The sequence below is a fragment of the Phalacrocorax aristotelis genome, chromosome 4 (assembly GCF_949628215.1).
Source record: "Phalacrocorax aristotelis chromosome 4, bGulAri2.1, whole genome shotgun sequence".
In the NCBI taxonomy this organism is placed as follows: Eukaryota; Metazoa; Chordata; class Aves; order Suliformes; family Phalacrocoracidae; genus Phalacrocorax; species Phalacrocorax aristotelis.
In genome coordinates, this window is record NC_134279.1 from 2,341,747 (window position 1) to 2,356,965 (window position 15,219).

Sequence of the window (15,219 nt, forward strand, 5' to 3'; positions counted from 1 at the left end):
TGTATAAACTCCAGAGAACACTAATTTTGTTTCAGTTTCTTTAGGTGATTTCTGTAATGAGGGAAAAAAGGCAACGTGGGGGGAAAACAAAGTGCTCTGTCCCATGCCTGCAGCAGCCACCGGCTCTGCAGCACTTGGTACCAGGTATGATCTGAGGGACATGACCTTGTATTTTAATTCAGGGACCGAAGCTGGCACGCAGCTCTGTGGCATCGGGTTTGACAGCCTGTTCGCTGCGGGGCCTGGAGGAGACTGAAGTGCATTAACCTGGCATTGTTAGCGGTTTCACGGCTTTCCTGATGTAGCTGAGAAAGAGCCAACACCATGCACAAGTTATTACAAAGTCAAGACTGAATTTATTACTCTCCAGCAATAAAAAAAGACAGAAGACAACATTTAGACATTCTGTCGTGATTTGCGGGGCAGCAAAGTTTTGTGTAATTCACATACATAAAGCGGTAAAAACATAACCTTCAGATCGTTGCAGTCTTAAGGATGGACAGAAACTGGAAACATCAACTTTCTGCAGCTTGCCCCAGTAATGTACTGCTATTGCAGAGACTGACAGAGTTACAGCAACATACATACCTGTAATGATTTCAATTAGCTGTTTACATAATGATGTTACTTGATTGTTTTGACAAAAACACGGAAGCGGGCTAAGCTTTCCACAACTAAGTCACAAGTGGAACAATTCCCTCGGCGCTGCATTTTTAGGACAATGTTGTTGTAAAAAAAAAAAAAAAAGAAAATGTACAATAGTACATATAGTTTTGTAGTAAAACAGTATCTGAACAGATTCAGTTTTCCTTCTTTTATTAAAGCATATACAGCTTTATAAAATATAAACCTTCCAAAGGTCAAGTTCAAAAGCTTAGAAGAGGCTTTGCTAATTCTAAAGATAACAGCCCAAATACCATTGCTCATAGAAGATTCGTGTTTTATTTTACCTCAATGGTTTTAGCCTTGGAAGGTGAACTATGAACTCGAGTAACATGTTCCATGTAAGCACAGCAGCATCCACCACGTCAACTGAAGACTCCTCCTCTGATGGGAATGCTCTCGTTCAGCCCATGTTCTATAAGTTTGATGTCCTCCAAGTCATCCTTTATAATGCTGATCAGGTGACTCAGACCTTCTTGCTGCTGCTTCAGATGCTGCAGATAGTTTAAAAACCACCATGAGCAGAATTCCACTTCCTAGATTGTAAGTAATATTTCTCAAAGGTGCCAAGTGCCTTGGCACAGTTTCTCTGCAAGAAGGTAAACCAGCAGTTTCTACACCAACAGCCTAACTGCCTCAAGTAGCTTTGCTCAACACCTTGAAGCACCATCACCAAGAACAATAAGAAGGACTTGATCATCAAGCGATGACCAAAACATGACATTCTAGATACAGCTCTCAAGTTAGTGCATAGCTGGCTTAAATTACCCAACTTCCAAGAGTAACCCAGCATCTTACCCAGCAATACTTACTTGCTTGATTTCCCTCAAGAGGTCTGCGTCTATGTAATAGCGCTCTTCAGCCCGCACTGCACCAAAGTGGTTTTGCATCCTGATTTGGGACATGAGCTCATTCAGCCTGCCCTGGGAAGAGAAACAGGCTTAAATTAAATGCAACTCATTTACATCTGTCAGAGCTCCAGCATGTACCGCTCCTCCAGTCACCACAGCAGGAAGCATTGCTGCTTTTTCCACTTTTGAATTTTTTTTTTGCAAGACATGCAAAGGGCAAGCAACTCCACTACTTCTCACAACTCAAAAATACTTAAATCCCAATCAGTCATGCAGCAACGAGCTTGATGCTACAAACTAGTACCACCGTTGGACTTCTGAAAGCTTTTCAAAAGAAATACATGTATGCATGGTTTGCAAAACTTGCATTCTTTTGCGAGGAAAACGCAGAGTTGTTGGCAAAGTTCTGTTAACTACCCACCTTGAACTGCGTAGGCGCGTTAAGTTCACACTGAATTGTATCCAACTGAACACGAAGCTGCTCTTCGTCCGCTTGAATCGCATAACCGCTTTTCCTTTGGATCTCCTGCTTTATTAACACCTACAAAAGAAGCCTTTGAGGTTCATTAGAGAAGACTTTGCCCACCTCTTTCCTCACTAGCCCATCCATGTGGCTCTCTGCCCTTCCCCCAGCATGTCTGTCATCAGATTTGTTCTGTCCTTTAGTCTGCGGCTCCCAGACCTCAGTCAGCGCAGTCCCGTGGCTTCTAAGTGAGGGAGAAAGTTCCCAAAGCACTAAGACAGAGTGCGCCCCTGATGCTTTCCCTGACAACTCTGCCTGTTACTTAAAGCAACACCATTTAGATCAAGTCAGAATTTCATTCCCAACATTGACGATGTGCAGGACTGCACAGGGCATCCTGCCCCTTCTCAGTTTGCCTTCTGGACTGGACTGTGTGTCAGAACAAGGCGTTTAGACTGTCCATGTTACCTGTAACGTTCTGTGCGAAAGCGCCATCAGCTTCCTTTTGTACTGTGCAATTTTTGCCATAGTTGTCGTTTGGTTTTTCTGCAGCTCACTGATATCTTCTGATATTATCTGCAGAGGAGATGGAGTCAGTTGGAAGTCGTAACAGTTTCTGATAACGGAATACATTTGTCCTGATTTGAAACAGAGAGTTTCAAAACAATACTCTGTCTAGTAACTTAGTGTCCTCGCCAAACATGCTTTCAGAAAGCTTTTTGCTGGACCTCTACTATTCTGGTTTCTATTTATTTTCATATGCAACTGGGATTCTCAGAAGGCATCAGAAAACTGGATGCCCAGATTAGAGTCCATGCTACTACAACTTAATTCGGCTGGTTTGAATTAGTCTATAACAACACAGCAAGCTTGAGCCCGAACAATCCAAAAGACAAAATATACCGCTCATATTTTTGGCCAAAAGATATGATTAAGGAATGTATTAAGAAGTGGTGATAAAGAGTCATAGCCCCATGCTCATGGTTCCAGTTCCAGTTTTCAACACCCGGAGGCATGGCAGGAGGTTCATTTAATAGCACATCCTTTGTCAACAGCAAGCGGTCATGGTAAAGTTGAGAAACCTTACGTCTAAACGAGTTTGATGCTGTTTGGTCATCTGATCTTGGACCTTCAATCTTCTCAACAGTTCCTTGAAACCAACCATTGGCACAGGAATAAGCCTGCAAGAATACAAGTATTTCTTACAACACGTTTTTATATTAGACACGTATATTAGACAGGTATGGATTAATAATTATGAATATAGTCTAAAGCTACAGGTGATCTTGGCCTATTATAAATTAAGATAATACATAGACAAAAAAAAAAAAAGGTCCCAATAACTAGAGCATAACGGAGGACACCACAACTCAAAGGAATGCAAGTAAGGCTCTTGATCCTGACAACCCTTAAGTGCCTAAATGGGTAAAGGGATTAGACAAGGATTTCTAGTAATCCTCACTGCTTCAAATGAGATCAGCACTTGACAAAGTTATTCTCTAACAAGTTTCTCAAGTTACCTGAAGGGTACTACACAACATTATATATTTCTCCCCTTTCCAAGTCTTTTTGTAATACTCGTACAGACCCTTAGACTTACTTGTCAGGATCAGGATTATCAACTTTGGCTTGTTCCCATATGATAGGATCAACACCTTAAAAAAATGAAACAAACAAGGTTTTACTGTGGATAGACCTGAACAGATATCTCATCTTACAGCTGTTAAGCATGAAAAATACTAGGAAATATACAAACCTTATAAACTATGCTAACCTGAATGACTGTTCAACAAATTAAGGTTAATTCAACACAGGTAGTTCTTAAAAGCCTTGGTCCTGGACTGTGGCAGTAAGTTCAGTCCAAAAGGCTGCCAAGCACTTCCACTGGTTTGAAAGGAACAACGCACAGGTAATCAAATCAGACAATCCAGACTTCAGGGGAAAAACCTCTGTTGGTACCACTGTATGCTACACTGGGGTCATCTTTCCTCTTCAAGTTGCTTATTGTATTTATTAAAAAAAACCCAACAACTTTAAAAAATCAGTAATTAAGTGATCAAAGTACCAAACCAGGTGACAAAATAATCCCAGTAGGCACTATAATGGTTCCTAACTGAATTTGTCTACGGATTTTATCCATTGGCAGAACATTTGCTTGTTTTGCCATAAACTGCTTCACTGGAGAAACACATAAAATAAAAGCAGCCTAATAGTACATGTACATCAACATCGTGATGCAAGTTATGGCATTCTCCAAACCTCACTGCAAATCAGATGAGTGTATAATGCACATAGCTGGGTATGCTAGGAAAAAACTAAGACAATGCTGATGATGTGAAAGCAATGGACTTTCCAACCAGGGACATGCAAAAAAGAAAAAAAAAATTGCTGGTAATTTAACAATTTCAGGCCAGCTTAAAGAGAAGACCAGAATGGTCAGCTACTGTAACGTTCCTCACAGCACAACACTCCATGTCATTCCTCATAAAACTTATCTTTATACCAAATCTCATCTCTCAAGGTGTGACCGCTTCTCTAGCGCTCAGCACCAACACCTCTTCTTGCACATCTTACTGCTTGATGAGCCAGCCTACGAATTCAGCTTCCTTCTCAGCCATGGGCTAACAAGATGTGCCCAACCACTGGTATGCAGGCCTTACGATACATCTCTGATATCAAAGAAAACCAGCTTGCTTCTGCACAGAGCAACTACTTCTTCCCAACGCTGCAGCACCTGGAAAACACCGCTGCTTGTCTCTGATTTTTCTGCATGAGTAGGCCAAGTTCTTTTTGCAAACCAGATAGCGTAACCTTTGCTGTGTATTTAAACACTATGGTCTTATTGGACTCGCTACATATTGTCTGTTGTAAACGGCAGGCTGCTTTCCTTGAGCCACCGCAGGGAGTTCACTGCAAGTACTACACGGGATCCTCTAGACTTTGAGAATAAGCCCCACTTACCCTATGAACTGGCATTAACAGCACTTAACTACTCCAAAACAGAGGTGTCTACATACTATCTGTGGCCACATACACAGGCTAAGTGTCCTCTCCCAAAAACTAGCAAGTAAATATAGAACATGATTATTCTGATATTTAACTTTTTTTTAATTGGACACGTTGAAGTGATTTACGATGGCTGAATCATATAGCAGGGTGTTGCATAGCATGTTACTGATAAATCGTAACTGTCTTGGTGGATTACAGTGCACTTCAGTGGGAAAACTGGCTGTAATTAAAACCACTACATCAATATATCAGAGTGCCTTGGAAACTTGTAGTTTTAAGAAGTGTTTTCCAGTGGGCCAACAACTGCATTTTTCCTCGAGACCCAAACAAGCCCCAGCAGCAGAGGCCCAGCAGTGCCCTGGCGCAGCCCCAGACCACGTACCGGCAGGAGGGTTCTGCAGAAGCTGTTTGACTTGTGCCGGGGAAAGCTCTGTTCTGGCCATGGAGAGGCTGACCCCCAGCTGCTGCAGGGATGATTTTATGTTGGCTTGTTCAAAGTGGGCATAAAGGGTCGTTGCGGGAACTCTCCTCGAAGTGCCGTTGGGTGAACGCTCAACAACATAAATGATCACTTCTGTCCTGAGCAAGACAAAACGTGTACTGTCAGAAAAATGTCAGTACCGTATAGAAACTGACACAATAAAGAAGAACCCGAAATCAAAGTTACCACTTCTCCCAGCTGACTCTTAACTTCCTTCAGCTAAGATATAAAGCACCAGTAAATGCTGGGTTAAACACAGCAAGGCAGAAAGGGAAAAGCTGTAAATACCCTGTGAAATTACATTCTCAGCCCTCTCACTCCAGTTTTAACAACCATATTATATGGTGATACTAGTACTGCATTAAGAATAACCTAAAGCCTTCGGTCTTTAAAACAGGATGAACAAACTGTGGGAAAGTAAGATGCAGAAATGTCCATGTGCTGAATACTTGAGGCAGACTAGCTTGAGGCCCCCAAACAAGTCAAAGCAGACAGCACTCCAACATAAAACACACAGAGCAAGCCAGCTCAACTAGCCTTGGAATAACTTTCCCACTGAAATAAATGTTTGTGATATGGAACACCGCACAGGCCCTATTACTACATACCCCGATGCCTTTCCACCTTACACGTGGCCAAGTAAAGAACACCTCACAGCTCCTAAAATACTAAGTATTTATCCCACCCTCATGGTTAGCACCCTCATCTCCAGTTTCTGCTGCTGAGCAGGGTCTGGAGAAGCAGATTTCCTGAACTGAGCTGAGGTTCTCAGCTGTGCGCTCCCAGAAAAGCAAGTAACATACACAGCAAAGATACTGGACTTAACGCCTTAAGAAAGAGCAACACAAAGGAATGAAAGACACAAAATCCAACTCAGGATGAACAGGTCTAAAATCAAGGAAAAAAGGAGACAGAGTAGACTAAGCACCAACCCCTTAAAACATGCAATATCAATTAAAAACACAAAGCTGCGTAAAGTTTACATACTGGTCATCAGGCATCGTTTTAACACCTTCTACGTTGACAGTGAGGGTCTGGTTTCCGCCCAGAATTTTGTGTAGTGATTCTACAAGCTGCTGCTGCTGGCTTCGAATATCTATTTCTTTTCTGTTAAAGACCAAAACCACGAGGCCATCTTCATCTTTGTTGTTGGGCATTAAACTGTAACCCACAGCCTACAAATGAAGAAATGAAAACCAGGGATATATGACTTACCGAAAAAGCATATCTATGTGGCATGGAGGGGAAGGGCTAAACCCCTCAATTTTTAGAGTGACTGGTTCAAAATGTAAGTTACAGTGTATTCAGAAATGCAAAACCAAAAAATCAACCCCTCTTAAAAATGTTCTCTCACAAGGCCATGCGTAGAGTAGCTTTTGAAACAGTTCAGATTTTTTACTAAAAGTTTGTAAGTATCCACTCCCACCTAAGAAAAATAAATAAAAAAAAGCTATGGCTTGGGAAGTGCCAACTCAGCAGGCTATTTATGCTATTTCAGAGCTCATATCAATCAGGAACATTTTACAAATTCACATTTTTTCTAAGTTGCAAAAGGAAACAGAGGACCAGACTTCAATACAGAAAAATTACCAGAGTTCCAGAAGAGTTTTACAACATTACACTTCCCAATGCCTGAATGAAAAACAGTTACTGGCATAATCTAATTGTAAGATAAGCCAACTGTAAATCGTTATGGATTTCTTAGCATCTTCCTCCTGTAGATCCAGACAGTTTGCCTGGCAGTACAAGTCAAAACATGGACACCGAATATTTCTATTAGGTAAGACATGCATCAGGTAAGCTTCTCACACAACAACTTGTAACAGCCAATTTTCCCTGCGTTAGTGTCACAGGTTTTTGTACAATTGCTGATAAAGTTTATTGTTCTCTTTATCCTTGCTGTGACGAAGCTGCAGGAAGGTTAGATGTTTAATTCAACATCACAATGTTGCCATCTGTGCTAAGTAACAGCGTGCTTTCTCCGTTTCAAAAACACCCCTGTTGGCTCTGGTGTAAACTCCCCCTGATTTATACAGGAGGCCTAAACTGTTAACTCATTACATGCAAACGCAGAGCGGCAGTTTTAATCTCATCTTGCCCATGAACCATCACACCAACATATCACTGGTGACATGCTGGACAGCAGGTGCTTTTAAGGCCCTGACGCTGCATGCGGGTGGGTGACTTGCTGTGCAAGCTCAGCTGAGGGGAGAAATGAGCCTGAGAGCCTGCTCTTTGTCAGCAGAGGGTAATTCCCTGCGATGACAAGCCTCACGGAATCAGCCTTCGTCGGCTGGGCTGTCCTGTCATGGAGCACAACGGTGACAGCTAAGGAAGAATCTACTTTCACTTCCATAGTTGTGAAGAGGCCCAGACTGTGGGGAAAGACTTGCCAGTATGCAGAAGACTAAGTCTCCTTATGTGCAATGTAGTGCTAAGACCACGCATACATGACTCCTCTGGAATTTCTGCTTAAAATAAATAAATATTTATTTCACAACTTCTTTATGCAATTAAGTATTTTCAAACTGTAACAGATTTTTTTAACTTCATTGCGGTCCTTCAAACAATGGCCTGTATCACATCATCAAGAAAAGCGCCCTTGTAAGAGCCGCATTCCTCTCATTTGTTCTAGAGCTGGAATCAGGTACTAGTGGATTCTCTGAACACCTGTGAAACCCTTCAAGTAATGCTTCATTCTTATCAGATGTCTGATGCTTACAGAGGCAATAAACCAAACGAGCTTATGATGCTTTGCTCCAATACCTGTGCTACCAACTCCCCCGCTATTTGTCTTAGGCGTCTGCCATCACTAGCGTACTTGTGCTTCTCCTACTTCACTTAAGGTACATGAATTCATAACAGCATTAGTAATACTCAGGTCACGGGGGCAAAAGTAAACCTAGTATGTGGCATTGCCTAACTTGAAAGGAAAACTTCTCCTTTTGGTAAATGAATTTTGCATCGCACAAGTTACTTTGAAATTTTTCTCACAGCCCAGAAAACTCTAAAGCTGTTTCAGGCAACAGCTTACAAGAAAGTAAGCTTTCAGGTGCATTATCAACAAAATATTCAAGCTACCACCTAAACAGGTAACGCAACAGAAGCCAAACATTTGTTATGCAGCCACTCAGTTGCTGCAGAGATTTTATGTAAGTGTCACAATATTCATAATCAAAACCAGTCTTAATTAGGCATTAGCCTACATTCAGGCTAGAAAGTTTGTGCTTCAGAGAATCAGCTTGGGAAAGGAGGGTATCACCATGCCTGACCCAAATCCACTTTCAAGACTGAAGCTGAGCAAGAAAGTCAGCAGGCACAAGAATTGTGGAGGATGAAGAGCTACATATTCTTTGTCAACATGAGAAGCCAGATCTGGAACTGCTGATGATGTAATACAAGGAATGAAGTCAGCTTTAGCACTGGCAAGGATAAAGGCAGAGGAAAGCTGAAGGCTGCTGTATTCAAAATGATATTTATGGGCAAAGACCGTAGAGGGTTTTTCTAACGTAGACAGATCAATGAAGAAAAAGCCTGAAGTTCTTACTCCAAATGTTACAGTTTCTTTCAGATGTGAAGGTTATTTTAAATAGCTTCTCCAATATTATAACCTGAACAAATACACATTAAAATGCATTTCCAGATATCTGCCCCAACCACACAGGCACTAATTGGAATGCTATCATAGAAAGAGCTTAATTTCATGATCCACACAGGCACTCGCTACCTAGCAGCTCACCAACACCCAGATTTCCAGCATCCATACATCTTCAAACCTTTTAATTAGCACACATCAGAATTGTGTGCATTACCTGGAAAAAATCCTGTTTCAGAATATTCCTGACAGTAACAAAATCTGAGTTAATGCTCACGGACCCTCAGGCCCTCAGCAAGCAGAGGAACTGCTTCAGAACTGTTTGTGGACAGCTGAACAATTCCATACCTTAAATCTGCAAAAGGGGTTCTCCTGCGTGAACTCCACTGGAGCAATGTTATTGTTGAAGTACCCTTTGCCTGTTCCCCAGAAGGCCTGAAGCTGGTTCCATTTTGCCAAAATAGCATCTCTCTCATCTCCTAAGAGCGTCGGAGCCGAGAGGGCACTGGCTGTATTGATGAGCTGGTTCGACTGGGCAGGTGTCTGAGCAGGCTGGCTGAACAAACCACTTCCTAGTGCTGTGGCGGATGAAGGAAAAACCAAATCAACTCCTTTGCCAACCAAGACAGACTCACTTGCTGACACATGCCATCTGCGCATCACCGGTATCACATCTTCTCACATTTTGAGAAGCAAAATAAATGCACAGAATAAATAAATCACTATCAGATAATGTATTTTAAAAGTGCCTTTTTACACCCAGTCTTCATCAGCAATAGAAGTTCCTGAATGCTGAGTTAGAAGATTTATTCTTTTTTTCTTTAAATGAGATGTCTATATTCACCCATGACATCATGTGGTGCCTTCGGTATCTAAATCTGAAGGGTAGATTTGTTATTATAAATTCAGTGGACTCAGAGCCTGCAGCTGGTCATTATCCAACTCACATTTAAACTAATCTCAGTGCTTTTTCTCCCTTTCTAGTAATGCCATGACTGCGAACATCAATTCTGTGACTACTCTTTCTACTGCCAAAACAAAGGGGTGAATATTGTTATTGGAAACTCAAGGGCGAAGCTCAGAAACTTGCTTGAGCTCTAGTTTAAGAAAAAAAAAAAAGGCAAGAACTGCTAATGCAGGCACTACAAAAGCCAAATTTCTGAGAAGTCTCCATCAGTCAAGAGATAACGTGTAACAACCTGTTATAATATACTTCTGTCCCCTTACTTGCACGCCTGTCCTAGCCTCATGCTTTCATTGCTAAGGAAGGGGTAAATCAAGAGAAGGCCATACTTACTGGTCTGTTGCTGCTGGGTACCGAAGCCTCCAAAGCCCAGCCCGGTTCCCAACCCGCTACCCAAGCCAGTTCCAGTTCCTGTGCCAAAACTAGTACCAAATCCAAAGCCTTTGTTCTGGGTAGCACCAAAGAGTCCTGGGGAAATAAGCAAAGAATTATTGAGAAAAAGGAGGAGAGTAGTACCTATGAAATGCGAAACAAGGTTGTGAAGGGCTGACGCCCTACTGTTTGTTATGAAGGGAATACTTAAAGACCCGTGCGCTCTTACCACTGGTGCCTGTATTGGTGGGAGCAGAAAAACTAAATGCTGGTCCTGTGGTGGTGGTAGTTGTCCCAAATCCTCCAAACGCACCTAACAAACAAAGTTTGCGAGTAAGGCACACGGCAGACTGTGCGTGGCAGCTACGCAGAACGTAACAATAAACTGCACGCTTCAAGGAGGGTTATGAGAAGTGATGGCGACAGATGGATGTATTATGTTACGAGCACGTAGTTCACATTGATCATGGGCATTGAGTTCATTCTCTGAGGAAATGGGGGAGAAAACATGAACCAGAAAGCCAATGCATCTATGGTATGTCAAGAAAGCAAATAAAAAAGCGACAGTTAACTAACATCCTGTTCCTTTACCAGCAGGACATGCTTTCCTGAGTAACAGATACAACTAGTAATAGTATTTCTCAGATTCATTCTCAGGAATACATCTAGTCAATGTCGTTGCTAAGTGTTTAATAAACAATCTGATGTTTTGTGAGCTTTGTAAACATTCCTAACCTCTTCGGAGCAAAACCAGAAACAAACCACGGAAAGCCTGAGGCTAGGCTGCACACAACTGCTGTCCTCACACCGGAATGCTGTCACAGCAACCATTTCTTACCACACACAGGTAAAAATCATACCAGGCTGTTTTTTAGGCCTACTTTCCCTATCATCATCCCCACTACATCTCATTTTGAGGTTCAACCACAATCAGAGGAAGACAGAGGCAAAAGCAGTCAGCCTTCCACAGATTTTCTGGAAAACCAGTCCCTGGCTAGCAGGAGGAGACTTAAGCGAGGGCCTGAGCCCCACTGTGCCAGGGAAAGCCCCAAGAAACCCATCTTCCCCTTTTCCCACTGAGAAGAGGCGCCCCAGCACAGGGCAGCTGTACCCAGGCAGGCACCACCGGCCCCGCTGTGAGACCGCACAGGTGCGGGGTGCCACCACACCATGCCTTTGCTACGGCGGTACAGATGCACCACTGGCCCAAGGTGCAGCGTGGGGACATCTGACTAGCCCTGGAGAACAAAGTCTCTCCCTTTCAAGCTGGTTTTACATGTATTCTAGTGAAGAAAGACAGGCTGCTACAAAGGATTTGACAAAAAGATGCTGCCACTGCTAACTCGCACATCAATAGCAAAATAATAATAATAAAAAAGTCTCTTTAGACCTACTACCCTTACTGTCCTCTTGCATACATAGAAAATAAAAAGCTTACACCGCAGCTGATGTGCAATCACGTTTTATTTTCATTCAGCAAACATCTTAATGTGAGTAGATATAACAAGTTGTTCCCTGTAACGTTCAGGTTTGAGTCCTACCAGCAAGTGAGAAACCCTAGCATGAGGGCCATCAGATGACACAATTTTTAGGTAGTTTTGTACTCACAGCAAATTCAGTCATCCGTTCTTGAGAGAGGCCCTAAGAGTGCAAATTGCTAAACAAAATTAAGTGTCCGAGGTCTCTTCCGATTTGTTAAAATTCAGCTAAAGAAACACAGTCCAATAGCATCCATACCAAATAAAAACAAAATCATATCCCTCGAGTGCACAGGACAGGTAGGAGTACGCTAACACAGGGAACAATGACACGGTGGGATGAATAGAATTCCTATACGAGCAGCGGCAACGAGTCCCCACGGGATAATTCTACGTGAGTAAAAGCGTTAAAAATCCATGCAGTTAGGCTTTTTTAGATGAAATGGAAAAGATTTAACTTGAGATTACATCAGCTGATCGCTCAGAACTGATGAACCTACGTGGGGTTTTCTTAATTGATACCCAGCGCAGGCATCGTGCACAAGACCCTCCCAGAAGCGTGGGAAGCCTCTTAACGAGAGCCCGGGATGCATGCCATTTCAGGGTGCAGACCCGTGCTTCGCAAACAGAGATCACAGCGAGGGCTGTCCATTTTGTGCTGATCGTATAAAATTTGTTTCTCCACAGAAACGATCGAGGTGTAGTACATTCATGACAGCCAACGCAAGGCCAATGAGGAGACACGGGGGAAGATGAAAAACACGATTGCAGTAGTCCAAGAATCTCATGTCAGAAAAAGTGGCGTTCAGGCCCAGCTCTGCGACTGTTCAGGATTGCCTGGATCCGAACGGAGAGTTGCCGTTGCTGTTTCACTAGGTAATGAAGGCTCAGCTTTAGGCTGGGCCAGACTGGCAGGTTACTGCAATTCATTTCCATTTCAGAGAGTGTTTGGTACATGGTTATTTTTCCTCAACAGCCATTTCTTGACAATTTAATAGGCAAAAAACCCTACAAGCCTATGGCTCTCAAACCACTTTGACAGCTTTTATCTCCAGACTTTACTGGATACGCAGATTAGTACAAAACACAGATTCTCAGTTAGGAATGTAATTCTTGGACCCCTGCTCTTAACATTTATTACAGAACAAGTATTTAGGCATTATCTACCTGCACTTGCCAGACTGTTACCAAAATTGAATGGTGGAGTTGAGGTAGTGGAAACACCGAAATTCCCAATATTAAAATTCACTGCAGGATTAGCAGTTAATCCGAAACCCCCAAAATTAAACCCACTGGCGGTGGAGTTTGTAGTTTCAAGCCCACCAAATCCTGACAAGCGGGAAGCAGAAAAAGAGCAAGGTAACATTAGTTCTAAGTAAAAGGTAGGTTCAGGAAAGAAAAGCTAAAATATTTTTCCATCACCACGGACAAGACAGGCATAGAGAAAAACACGAGTAAGATATTAACTGGCATTAAACATTATTTATTGAACATAAGGAGGACAGTTGAAAGCATTCTGTTTAACCCACTCTACCTACATCACTGCTGTCAGCATGTTATTTTTCAGCTATAAAATAAGCTATAAAATTCCCCATCTTATTTCAAAGCCATACATGAAAATAGCCATGAGATTCAACGTTCCTGTTAAGAGCAATTTTTAACCGCCTAAGACTGCTCAGAGCAGCATCTGGACTAGTGCAACCGGTACTAGCATAATTATTTCATAAGCTATCAGGAAGGCAAGAACAAACCATCTTCACACTAATGCCATACCCACGTGTGAGCAGCAACAGCAAAATAACCGCAAAGAACAACTCCAGCGGCTGAGGCACCGTGCGTGCCTCAAAAACTCCAGGGCGGACTTACTCAAGTTATATTTGCAACATCTGTCCCCTCCAGCACATGCTGGTGACTTACCCAATGCATCCAGGTTTTTCAGCGCTAAGAAAAATGGACTAACACAGCAGCTCCCCTATTCCCTCCCCAGGAATAGCTGATAACAGATTCAAGCTAGACAGACAGATAGACAGTGGGAAGTCCTGCGGTGCAATCCCAGAATTCCCTCCAATACTGGCCCGCAAGAACAATAAACCTTGTAAAAGCGTATGAGCAGTACAAGATTATCTTTTACTTTAAGATGGGGCCAGAAAGTCTGTGCCTGACAGCCAGCATCAGAGTGGAAGCCCACACAGTACCGCCCAGGCAAACTGCAGTGAAGATGGGCCCTGCCCAAAGGGTTTATTCAGAGCGTCTAGTCTAAGAGCCAATGTACAATTACTCTACTACGTGAGAGCGATGAAGGCTCTGGATTACTTTTCAGCAAGACTAACAGTCAACTGACAATGGTAGAACAAGTAAGAGGGGAAAAAGTCTTTCTTCCTTTACAAGTTAAACACTGTCTTTTACACTGCTCAAAAATTAACTTCCAAGAGCATCTCATCCAAACGGGGACAATCCTGCAATCAGAAGCAATGATCCGAGTGAGCTGGCAGCGTTAACCAGGCACCACCGTGCACGGCCGCATTACAAGCGCCGTTAACAACCGACTCTTCTTCCAGCCCTGGACGCCTCCCGACACGGACCCGCCACCCTGCGCAGGAGCTCTCCACGCGGGAGGAATTAAAAAAAAAGCAAACAACAAAACCAAACCCGAATAAAATCCCGGCCGGGGGGTGTTTCACCGAAGGCGGGCGGGAGAAAGCAGCGGGGGAGCTCGCTCGCACTTCACCGGCTCCCGCCCAGAAGACACGAGAGGAGACGGCCACACCCGGCCCTGCCGGTGTGTGCCGGGAGGGCAGCTCCGCGCGGCCGTGCCCACCGCCCTCCGTTTGGGCATCGGGGACGGGCGGGGTACGGGCGGGGACCGGCGGCGACCGGGCGTATCCGCCGCCACTGACGGGATGCCGATGGTACTGAGGGGAGGGCGCGCGCTCCCCGCCGCCGTTGAGGGTCTGCGATTCTCATTGGCGGGGGGGCACGCGCTCCCCGCCGCCGCTGAGGGGCTGCGTGTCACGTGCGGGGGGTGGGCACGCGCGCCCAGGATCGTTGGGGCTCGGCTACCCTCTTTTCCCACCCCCAACCCGCGGCCCGGGGCCCCCCGCTCTCACCGGTGGGGTTGGCGGCACCGGCCCCCGCCGTCGCCCCGAAATTGAAGGCCATGAGCTGTTCGTTGGCGGAGGGGGGGGGGCGGGGGGCGAGCGGCGGGAAACGCGTGCAGCACTCGGCGGGTCCGACCAGAAACAAACGTGCAGCGTTTCCGGCCGCTGTAGGGAAACGCTTCCGGGTAGCGGCGTCGGTCTGGGGCAACGGAGTGACGGAGAACGTACAGAGGCGGGCGCCGCGT

The 15,219-nt window shown here is 44.1% G+C and overlaps 1 protein-coding gene across 2 annotated transcripts; it reads right to left on the reverse strand.

Moving 5' to 3' along the window:
• Window positions 1-329: 329 nt before the first annotated feature.
• NUP54 (nucleoporin 54) lies at window positions 330-15,186 on the reverse strand. Of its 2 annotated transcripts, none has more exons than XR_012660141.1 (12): window positions 14,984-15,185; window positions 10,628-10,711; window positions 10,360-10,494; window positions 9,411-9,640; window positions 6,455-6,642; window positions 5,369-5,565; window positions 3,578-3,632; window positions 3,065-3,158; window positions 2,446-2,553; window positions 1,936-2,068; window positions 1,476-1,586; window positions 330-1,157 (listed from the first exon to the last, which is right to left on the reverse strand). XR_012660141.1 is itself a non-coding variant. In XM_075090006.1 (12 exons), the coding sequence occupies exons 1-12, from the start codon at window positions 15,033-15,035 to the stop codon at window positions 1,029-1,031; spliced, it is 1,503 nt and encodes a 500-aa protein (XP_074946107.1). In that variant the 5' UTR covers window positions 15,036-15,186; the 3' UTR covers window positions 330-1,028. The 2 variants fall into 2 exon arrangements, 1 of the variants encoding a protein (XP_074946107.1); XM_075090006.1 differs by having other exon boundaries at window positions 1,936-2,055; window positions 14,984-15,186.
• Between the last annotated feature and the right edge of the window lie 33 nt (window positions 15,187-15,219).

Excerpts from the sequence above, each read along its gene's own strand:
- NUP54 (XM_075090006.1), bottom strand. The coding sequence starts at position 15,035 with ATGGCCTTCAATTTCGGGGCGACGGCGGGGGCCGGTGCCGCCAACCCC. Across the intron at positions 6,643-9,410 it reads ACCCCTTTTGCAGATTTAAG|GCTGTGGGTTACAGTTTAAT; the intron begins GTATGGAATTGT and ends CTTCATTTGTAG. Across the intron at positions 1,158-1,475 it reads TCTTGAGGGAAATCAAGCAA|CATCTGAAGCAGCAGCAAGA; the intron begins GTAAGTATTGCT and ends AACTATCTGCAG.